Source organism: Electrophorus electricus, chromosome 5 (genome assembly GCF_041902795.1).
Source record: "Electrophorus electricus isolate QZ-2024a chromosome 5, ASM4190279v1, whole genome shotgun sequence".
Taxonomy (NCBI): Eukaryota; Metazoa; Chordata; class Actinopteri; order Gymnotiformes; family Gymnotidae; genus Electrophorus; species Electrophorus electricus.
The window spans coordinates 23,963,723-23,974,665 of NC_137501.1; the positions used below are offsets into that span (position 1 = coordinate 23,963,723).

The following is a 10,943-nucleotide window of genomic DNA, read 5'->3' on the forward strand; positions in this document are numbered from 1 at the left end:
TTACATAATAAAAGCACACACATTTTAATGAATGAAAAGGGTGGAGTTTTCAGTAAACATTTTGTCGGTGGCACTACTTACATTCATAATTACTGCAATTATCAATTATAACCATCAATCCCGGAGACTCACAAAAAGCAACAGAAGCACATCTGAAGGTAACAAATAGTAAGAGCTCTTGTAGCACTTCTTATCAATACAACAGAGACACTGCATTGTTCACAATACATGTTTATGAGTATAGCTTAGAAAAGATAGGTCTGTGAAGGAATCAGATGAGACCTTGACATCTTCAGAGAGAAAACCAGAGACCCTCTCCAAAGGATGGAAGTGCATTGGAACCATGCAACACACCTTCATGGATAACGTGAACATCAGTGATTCACCTCAGTCTAAGTAGACAAGGCTCAAATTGGTATATAATATGAGTTTTAGTATCCACAGCAGCAGAAAAAAAGGATCAGGCCGACATTTGTCCACCATAACAGTACCTGATCTGGAATGAAGGGAATGATCCCTCAGTACCCTCTTGTAAATGGTATTGTGAACATTAGACAGACACATCAAATTACTGCTAAGTTACCACTTCACTAAAGAGGACAGCTCTTTAAATATCTATGTATAAGAAAAGGTTTCTCCTGGAAGTCTGTGACATTGGCACCTATTCTTGGATGGTCGGAGTAGAGATGTTTGCTCACACAATGGAGGGGCAGGCAGTTAGTCAGTGAGAGCTACTGAGACTAGTGATTTTTTCCTTTAAATTTAAATGGTAAGTAATGCTCTATAAGCATTCTGTGCAAGTTTATTATGAGAAGTTATAACAATAACATCAATGCGAAGATAAAAGTTAGAAAACAATAAAAACAAAATTAAAAACAAAGAAGGTTAACCACGAGTCAGCCATGAAACACTGGACACAGAGTGCCCAATCTTCTCCACTCACAGTCCTCTTTCAGCCTCTTGACCCCCTGGCTTGGGAAAGCAGAATGTGTTAGCCAGCCCATATTATTTCTATAAATTCTGGATCTAGAGTGATATCATAAATACCTTACAGCTTTTTTTCAAGAAAGTTTTCTTTTGAACTTTATTTTAATTAAAAAATAGTGTTATTATTGATAATCGGCAACAGAGTTACTGCTGTTCATGAAAAGCCTTTTGATAAAAATAAATAAAAAAGCACACAGAATTTCAATTGTATTAGATGTAATATACAAATGGAAGACAACATATACATTATTAATCATTCCCCTAAATCAATACTGGCTCCAGTTAGGACAAGACCTCCCATTCTTTTCTGATTTTGGCCAAATTACTAAATTACTGTAGCTTTTAATGTGCTATGAGCAAGTGAGTTAAATGGCAAAATAAAACCTCAAGGAAGCCCACTAAATGTCATTCTGCCTTTTCAATAGTAACTTCCAAAAAACACAGATTAACTCTTTAACATATAAAAATACTATACCAAAATGAAATACAAATATATATTAGAATCTGTTAGGCATTTTCGTATAAAGAGAGGGCTAAAGGAGTTAGGTTACATCAGGACCAAAAATAATAAAACACAAGAAAGCAATGCAAAAAAAGCATTGAAATTAGGGGAAAAACATAGTAATAAAAGATGTTTACATATTAAATTGCAAGTGTTTTAAACATGCAATAATTTGCACAAGTAATACTGCAGGCATTGAGAGAGGAATGCAAGATTCCTCCTGCTCACATGGCGGGGTGGGGGGGGGGGGGGCAGATTATTTCCCTTTAACTAAGGCAATGCATGCTGGGAGAATGGTGGGCACAGGGCACTGCTAAGGTGGCACATGATCGTTGATCCCCCTACATCTCTCATCCTTTGACTTCCTGTTGCAGTCTGATAGAATAAACTGGAAGAATCAGAGACATCCCTCAATGGAGGAATCATGAGTTTATGTAGATATGTATGTGCCTGAATGTATTAAATAGTAGACCACTACTAATAGTAGACCACTTTTGCGTTGCATAATTAACAGTAATTCAGTTAACATGCTAACGATATTCATTGACTTGCTAGTTAAGCATGCTATTTATATCTGCACTTTCTGTTTACTGTATTTTGACTAAGTTACACTTTACTAACAACATTATCCAGCAACATCTGGAAGCTTATTTGCTTCAGGGGCTTCAGCAAAGAACTGTAAAAATTATGCTATGAAACTACTTTTGCAACAAACCATAAAAAAGCTCAAAGCATTTTATTTTCATTTTAAAAAAATCATATGTAGCTAAATCATTCATTCTATATGTTTAGCCAATTTAATTCTTGTAAAATAGCTTTTATAATTGTTTTCGATAAATAATTAGAAGACTATTGGTTTAGCCTACCTGAAACTAGCTGATAGCAAGTCAATATGATTTTATACAATAGCTAGAGTCCTTGGGATGCAGCCTGTGCAGGGGGATACACGATATGGCAACACACTGGTTAGTCTGTACATTGTTCCACTGACACCACTCAGACATTTAGTATGGGGTCAAACAACGAACCTGTAGGAGGGCTGTTTGTTCAAACACATTAATTAACTCCCAGAACTAATTGACAACACTGAAAAAATGTACTAATGGGGGCAATGTGCTTGGCTGTGTTTGGCTACAGGGCTGATTCCCCTATTTTACAGCAAGAAGAATATTAATTACAGTCCCTATGTGATGGTGGACATTACATCATGATGAGCATGCAACTTAAGAAACTACTCCAGTCAATCCTGCACTTATTTCAGTTGCCCTGCTTTACAAATTTCTCCTTTTTCTTCGGAAAATGCCCTCCATTTACACTGGGTAACAGAAATGACAGTGCAAAAACAAGAAGAAGAAAATTAGTCTCCACATTTGTGGACAAATTACAAAGAGATGAAAGAGCCAAAACCTGAATGTCACTTGACTTTCAGTGGAAGTTTCTAAATGATGGTAAGCCCTCTCTGTAAGTAACTGTACAAGTTAATGGCACCAGAAGCCTGTGCTCTTAATACCATTAGGTGGAAAGCTAAGAGGAACAGGTGCCCCATAACAGCTGATGCCCCATAACAGCTAGTTAACTCCTTGCTATAGCTCCTAAGTTTGGGGCACATGCACAGGTCTCTTGTAACCACTGATGTAAGCATCTGTGCTGTCACCAACGTTAGAAGCTCTCTGCCCTCACCAGTCACCTCCTTTAGCTTCTCAAACTACTTCAATGTTTTAGCTAATTTCTGTATACACAACGTGCCAGTAGTATCATCTGTGCCTGTTTGGATGTGGCACAGTAAGGTAGGTTAGTGAGTATATGCTGTGTCTGCAAGTCTATGTGTATATGTGTATAGATACTTAATGTACCTGTCTTTCAGTGATGATGATAGTGGGGCCATATGTATCATCACTATTACCAAGATGCCTTTGAAGCACCTTGCCTAGAAAGAGGACAGTCCTTGTGCTATGGGAAATGCAGACAAAAGCCTTGCTTTTTTACCCACCTCTCCTCGAATCCCCTACCATGCCCTGCTTTTGGGCCTGAACAAGCCAGGGGTGAGGCGGACCTCTCTATTAACGGAAATGACATTGTGTTGAGGCTATCTGAAGCCTAATAGATGGGCAGAAAGGGTCAAAATCTCAGGGGGCAAATGGGAATCGCGCAACACCTGCAAGGAACACAACACTTCTTGAAACTTAGCCGCCCTTGTTTTTGCTAAAGCAAAGTTTCACAGATACAATGCTTTTTTGTTGGTGTTGTTTCGTATTTTTAATGTTCTTTTTTGTCTTATGCCATACACCCCTTGGAAGGGAGGAAAAGTCCTATATTTTACAAACAATGTTGTCCATAATATATAGATAGGGTTTTTTTTTTTTATATATATTTCTGTATATTCTCTTACTTGCGCTGGGTCTCATTCTCACTACCCCCGGTTTCTCTCTGACACTGCAACAATGATAGTGGGTTGGGGTTCACGTGAGTGGTGGTGGTGGTGGTGGGGGGTCACACTAGCGAGAGAAGCGTGCTACATGCAGCCCACACAGCCGCACTTGATCGTCTTCTCCACCTCCTCGCTAAAGGAGGTGCCATCACTGCACTCAAAGGTGTATTTCCGGCGCTTCATCCTCTGACTGGCACAGCAGGCTCCTGTGTCACAGGCTCCACTGCACTCCACCCACGACACCATGCGTGTTGTTTGGCAGATGGCATAGCCTCGCTGCACCTGGTAGAAGTCCCGCACAGGCTCCCCATGACACTCGGACTCTGAGCGGAAGGGCAGAACAGAAACGCTTGAGTGGAGGTGGTGTAATTCCCATGGTTAAGTGGCAAACATCAGGTTAGACATGGAAGCAGGCACTCCTCTTGGTTAAGGAGGAGCATATCTCAGTTTACTGTTAAAAAAGAAGCTAACAACTATTCTCTGCTCACAGATTTACATACTGTCTGGTGTATAGTGTAAGCTTAGATGGTAACAGAATCTTGCCTGTTATACTCTCATCAGCTATACAGAAGCACAAAACTATACAGAGGTTTTTGTTTGTTTGTTTGCTTGTTTTAATCAGTACACAAACCCATAGCAAGCAGTTGTCTACTTTGGACACAATGACAACAACTAGCATTTGTAACAAAATAGTTACTGCACTGAAAAGTTTAGTTTGAAGCAGTTCAATAAAAAGAGTGCCATATTCATTGATGAGAACTACCACACAAATTTGGCTTGTGAGACTGGCTAACAATCTACAACAAACTGACTAAAGATTCTCTTGTTATAACCCATTAAATATGTAGACACTACATAAAAGAATAACAAGAAAACAAGGCAACTTGTAAGATCTGTAGATATACACACTGGTAGCACACTCTAGATTTTGTGAAAATCATAGTAATTGCCCTCCGTTCTTATCATAATCAAATGAACTCATATTTAGGCAGTAGAAACACTTTTATCCACCATTCCCACCTGCATCACACAACTCTCCAGTATAGCCACTCTCACAGTGGCAGTAGGCATCGCCTGTGTCTGAAATTTGACAGCGGCCATGTTTGCACTGTAGCCATTTGCATGGGTTGTAGAGCTCCCCCTGCTGGTTGCACAGGGCACCACGATAACCCTCTTGGCATTCACAGCGGTAGGACTGCATGTCCAGTGGAATACATTTTCCATGGACGCACCTGCACAAAAACAAAAGTTCCTGATTGAGCAATAATGGCTCTCTTGACATGGTAACCATACTTAACTATTACAAATGGATCTGAAATAATTGCTGCTCCACGTTTTACACATTCATGTAATTTTTTTTCTAAGCAAAAAAGTCGCATTATGCTTAGCCGAAATGGGCCCAGATCAGGTCACATTAGAGACCCAACAAATAGGGAAAGCAACCAACCCGCAGTCAGCGTGAGCAGCTGGTGCAACTCTCTGCAATGTTACTCACTTGCTGCCCTGGCAGGGGTTAGCAGCCGGCTGATCACAGTGTGGACCACCCCAGCCCGGCTGGCAGTGGCAGACGGGGCCCAGTGCGGCATCCGGCTGGCAGATGCCATGCAGGCAGTAGATTTTGCGGCAGGGTTCGCAGCCCGGCACTACACCAGGCTTCATCTGTGTCTTGGTGAAGTCCTGCAGCTCGTTGTTGATGTAGAGGTTCTGGATGCAGCCGTGGAAACTGGAGCCGTTCTGGATCTGCCACAAGCGCAGGGCGGAGGAGTGCACATCCACAGGCATGCCTGCCATTCCAGGTGGAGAGGAGAGTGACAGAAGGAACCTGGTCAGAGCCCAATGGAGATAGAGCCCAGCGGCACACTGACACAGTTAACAGAGGGCTGGCACGGGAGTGATGGAGAATGGGGAGAGGGATATTTCAAAGAGCCATTGTCCACATCTGAACTTACACCAGTGAGGTACCAATAAGCACCTTAACTTGTACTTAATCCAAACTTATTTTTATGCAAACCTATAGTCAGTAGACTAGCAATGTAACCAAGTGTGCCATCATGATTTGTGCTATGGTACTACAAATATACAGCAAAACCTTATCATGATCTAATACATTTTTCTAAACTACAGTCAGACTTGTGTGAGTTTCAATGAGAGATGTTGCTAAACATTATTTTAAACATTTTATTACAATATGTGTAGCAGTAGTCTAATAAAAGTGCTACACATACTTCACAGGTCTGAAGAATGATGTTTCTACTTCTTGATCTCTTGAGGGATTGCATCCTCAGAACTAGCAGTGAGGTTCACATTCAAGACCAAGAGTTGACCTAAATATTTTGCTACAGTAAACATTCAGACAACTAAATCAAGGCAAGACTTTATTAGATTTCCTGTCAAATAAGTATGTAGAGATATAGCAGCATGAACTAATACTAGAGTCAATGATGTGGCACTCAGCATCTTTAAAATACTACGACAGGGTTTGACAATCATGCAAAAGTATTCTTGCAGCACAGCAGACAACAGTAACACTGCTTAAAACAACACAATGTGAAAATCACACAGAAAAATACAAGGGGCCACTCATGAGATTATCATATATCATATATATTTAATTTATTTTAAAAAGAAAGATGAAAGTTTTTTCACTAGTTTTTACCACTAGGGACAGTGGTAGCTCAGTGGTACTTGACTTGTAATTAGAAGGTTGCTGGTTCAAGCCTCACCAAGTTGCCACTGTTGGGTTCCTAAACAAGACCCTTAACCCTTAATTGCTCAAATTGTACTCAGTCATAATTGTAAGTCGCTTTGGATAAAACCGTCAGCTAAAATGTATAAATATAACATGCCATAAATGTAAATGTTTTTTGCATATATCACTTGTAATCACATACAAACCGTCCAGAATCTCAAGTACAAAGAATGCTCATGAGAATGTGATAGTTAGCATCCTCGTAATCCTTCATATTTTTTTGTGAATCAGCACTAGATTCCCCATTGGCAGCCTAATTATTTCAAGAGTAGCCAAAGTAACAAATGGTAACAACCTAATTTTAAAGAATACAAAAACACCACCATGCAGAGACACTTTCATTTCAAAGTTTAGACTGTATCTGATAGGGACTTATAAGTATGGACTGAACAACACTTGCCTGTAGGCTAGTTAATATTATGCAACTGTTCAATAAAAACTGGATATTTTGGGTGGGATGTGGGCCATAGCAAACACAGTCTAAAAAATGGTCTGAGGGGGAATTAGGTAGGTGGGGGAATATTGGGTGTGGTGTGACAGGGTGACAAGGGTATTGAAGGGAGGTGGGGGTGGGGGGTGATTGACAGTAGTGTAATTTAGAGTGCCTGCAGTGGAGGTAGGTATCTGCGGTGGGCCCCTACCCCCCACGTATAGCGGAGCCTCTCCATTCAGGGGCCGCAGCTTGCCGAAGCTGTCCATGGTGGTGGGAATGCCGCCATCAATAGACAGGTTCACCATCTGGTCAAAGGTCACTAGCTCCACTGTGTGGAACTGACCATCATTAATGGTCTCTGTGCTGGAGATGAATATACAGAAAAGGATACATTAAAGAACCACTGACCCCTAAAGATGTTTTTGATCACTGAAAGTCTCAGGTCCCAGTCTCAACTCTCCCATTTATAATTCTAATTTTTTTTAATCATTTATTTTTTTTAAATCATTTAATCATCATTTAATTAATCATTTAATAAAAGGTAGAAAGAATGCTTACTACATGACTCAAGAATACTTATTTTTCTCTAATGTTGCACAGCTGAGTGACTCTGCAGATAACAAAGCCATTTTTATAGTTGCTGCATAGTTTTGCAGTCTCAGGATAGAAAGCTGCTTAAAGGAGATGTTTAGCAATGGATAGTGTTTCCAAAGCATTGTTATTTCATGTGAGTTAAATGTCTGCAAGCTACCACATGCAAGCATCGTCCTATTGTGCCAATGTCTTGGATCAAACAGTTCGGTTAGCTCAATTAAGTTAATTTTGCTTTGTATCACCCAGTTAGCGGTTTGTGTGACCAGAAAAGCTTGAACTTCCACTGGCTACGTGGGAGAAAAAGCTGCCTGCTAGCTTCTCCCCTTCTCTTCCTTTACCACACTGTCGCCATGTAGGCTTCAAATACCCAGTGTGCTGAGAGAATTGGGACATTTCTCCAAGACATTGAGAGTTATTTTCCAGATTTATAAGAAGGGGATATCAAGCAAACATTTCTGTCACTATAAGGATAGTATTAAGCCACTGCTGCTCATTCCTAACTAGCTAACCTAGCTATTGTATTTCGTATTATCATGTTGTAGTGTTGGTGAAGTAGACATGTAAAACTCAATTTCTGTTCTAAGAAGGGCTTTTATTATCAAGTCTCCTTTACGTAGCAGTGCAAAGCCTTGGGACTGAGTTCAGCAGGGAAAATGGGTGGTAGATAAAAAAAATACAAGCACACACACAAAAATAACACTTGTAAAATGCAAGTTAAACTAAAAGAAAGGGGGGTTTGATTGAACAAAAAGACATTCACACAATCCAACTACCAGCATGGAGAACAACAAATTAAACATTACATTTAAGAACTACATCTGTGGAAAGGTACATATGAGAGTCCAAACAGTGCTCATTTCCACTTCCACAGCACAGTATCTCCAAATTGTTATCCTTGAGGGGCAACTCTATATGGAACAATAAAAACCTCAAACTTGTGCTGTACAAAAACTGCATTTTTACTCAGGAAACTGCTGTTTTCAAAACATACTTTGATCACTAGCTGAATGCTACTGGTGTAGCAGGGTAGAACATTACTGGAAGTGACACTGTTGTTGACAATATACTGGCGTAGCTCTAGGCTTACACAGATACCCATCTTAAAGCTAGAAATTCAATTTTCACTGTTATAACCTGGGCTGCAATGGTCATAACTCACCTGTAGATGGCATGGCCTGGTTGACTGCCAGGGTCGTAGCTGACCTTCACGTGACCCTGGTAGAGTTCCACAGCAATGTGGTCGTTATCGCCATTGTACAGAAGGATGCCATTGTCTTCGGCAGTGGACACCTTAATTACAGGCAGATGCAGAGCTACATCAGGACATGCAGAAGACCTTTGGGCTCAGAAGACCTTTGAGTTTGCAGTTTAGACTGACCCTCTTCCATGGGCCCAGATACCACTTGCACAACCCAATCCCAACAAACCATTTTAGGAGGAAATGAAAAGCTGTCCTTGAATCATTAGTAATATCCCATGATGCTCTAGCCCTTTATAACTTTCCACAAGACCTGTTTATTACTATCCTGAGCCCTTATGATAACATTTTTGATATGCAACATTATAAACACAACTTGGCCAGTTTAGGCCAAACTGTGTTTATACATTATAAACCATAAAGTTAGTGCACTAAAAAAGTGAATTATCCATGTGTAAAAGAAAATGGTGTTTAAAGGAAGTGTTGGGCATACTGTATACTGTAGTGTCTAAAAGATTTACAGTAATCACTACGTATGAGATAATGAATCACTGTTCACTTACAGCACTCCCCAGTCATGAAACTGAAACTCTCTTGAATGGTCACAATAGAAAACAACTAAGCAAGTAAGCAAACAGATAAGCAGGCAAAGAATTAATCAACCAGTCGAGCCGATCAGACTGACGGTTGCCAGTTGGCGGTACCTGCAGGGTGATGTTTGCCTGGGGCCAGTTCTTCATGTCACTCAGTAGCAGGTAGGAGTCACGATCCACGAAATTGACGCTCACCAGCTTCTCGCAGCGTGGCCCGCCAAATCCTGGAAGACACTGGCAGAGCGCCCGGCCTGCCCGCTCCACACATGGCGCCTCGTTCTGGCACTCTGCCAGGTCGCAGGGGGAGCGTGGTGATGGCAGCACCTCACACAGCTGCCCGCTGGGGCATGGGGGGGGGGGGATGTCAGGGTTAGCTGGAGGGTTAGCTGTTATGGGGTGTTTTTCCTGACATTTTTCCTGAGAATGAAGGTGTTGCTGGGAGCTTTGTAATTTACCTGCACCCAAGTGGGCCATGTTTCTCTTAAAGAGAAGCTTAAAGGAAAGATTCAATGAAGGCCTCCAAAGTTTAAAAAAAAAAAGAAAAGTTCTTTCCTTACTTAGTACACTGAACTGGCAAGAGCCATATTTAGGGTCCAGTCACTTGGTGCTTGGAATCTTGTTGGAATTGTGCAGATTTTCCTCTTATGATTACTGTTTTCTCCAGTAAAATGAAATATGCAGCAAGGTGCAGCATCTGTGAAATGACTCAGCCAAGTAAAAAGACTTTTATTGGCCTGATGGTGGTGCAGCACATCTTTTAATATTTTGGTGATTTTCTGCCATAAAGTAAGGCGTACAGACAGATTTCCACTTTCATTGCATTCCTTGACCAAAGCCACATCAAAAAGGTCCAAAGAACACTTTGGACACTTACATTTTCTGATAATTTGCATAATATACAAAACCTATTTTTGTGAACTTGTCCTAGGGTTTTCATCCGATCTGCACAGATTTGGTGACAAAATATTCACCAGTTTGAACATTAACTATAAAAAACATTTTTAATATTTGCATACAAGCCGGCTGTCAAGTCAATTAACAATTCTGAGGCAGAGATTTCATTTACTTAAACAGTTGAATCTTAACATATTTTTGATCAACCTTTAAATTTGTCAGGCTGATAGGAAACATTGAAATGCTATGCCAAAATGCACAACAAGCATGCAAAAAAAAAGGTTTCTCATCAACTTTCAGTCAAGTTGAAAGCTTGCCAACCACATCTGTGGGACATCTCCTATTGGGATACTAAATAATGACTTTATAACTGCCACAACATGGCATCCATTAGTCAGTTAATTCTCATCAGGCTTACTATTGGCCTATTGACAAGAAGCTTGAATGCTGTGTAGAGTGAGGAATTTGGTACAAGCCTACAAATTATTACATTTGGCCAAAAGGGGGCACTATTACTATTACTAATTCAAAAATCAAGCATCTCTCTTACATGGTTTATCTTAGG

At 40.5% G+C, this 10,943-nt stretch overlaps 1 protein-coding gene across 5 annotated transcripts in view; it reads right to left on the bottom strand.

The window, feature by feature from the left end:
- Nucleotides 1-10,943, bottom strand: part of slit1a (slit homolog 1a (Drosophila)) — a 92,279-nt gene continuing 81,336 nt past the window's right edge. For 4 of the 5 annotated variants that reach the window (XM_081714483.1, XM_081714480.1, XM_081714481.1 and 1 more), the window contains 6 exons: nt 9,596-9,824; nt 8,853-8,983; nt 7,272-7,462; nt 5,413-5,701; nt 4,938-5,149; nt 1-4,240 (listed from right to left, as the gene is read on the bottom strand). In XM_081714483.1, the coding sequence (XP_081570609.1) occupies nt 4,002-4,240; nt 4,938-5,149; nt 5,413-5,701; nt 7,272-7,462; nt 8,853-8,983; nt 9,596-9,824 (1,291 nt within the window). In that variant the 3' untranslated portion in view covers nt 1-4,001. The remainder of the gene's footprint in view (nt 4,241-4,937; nt 5,150-5,412; nt 5,702-7,271; nt 7,463-8,852; nt 8,984-9,595; nt 9,825-10,943) is intronic. The other variant, XM_081714482.1, reaches the window with a different exon arrangement.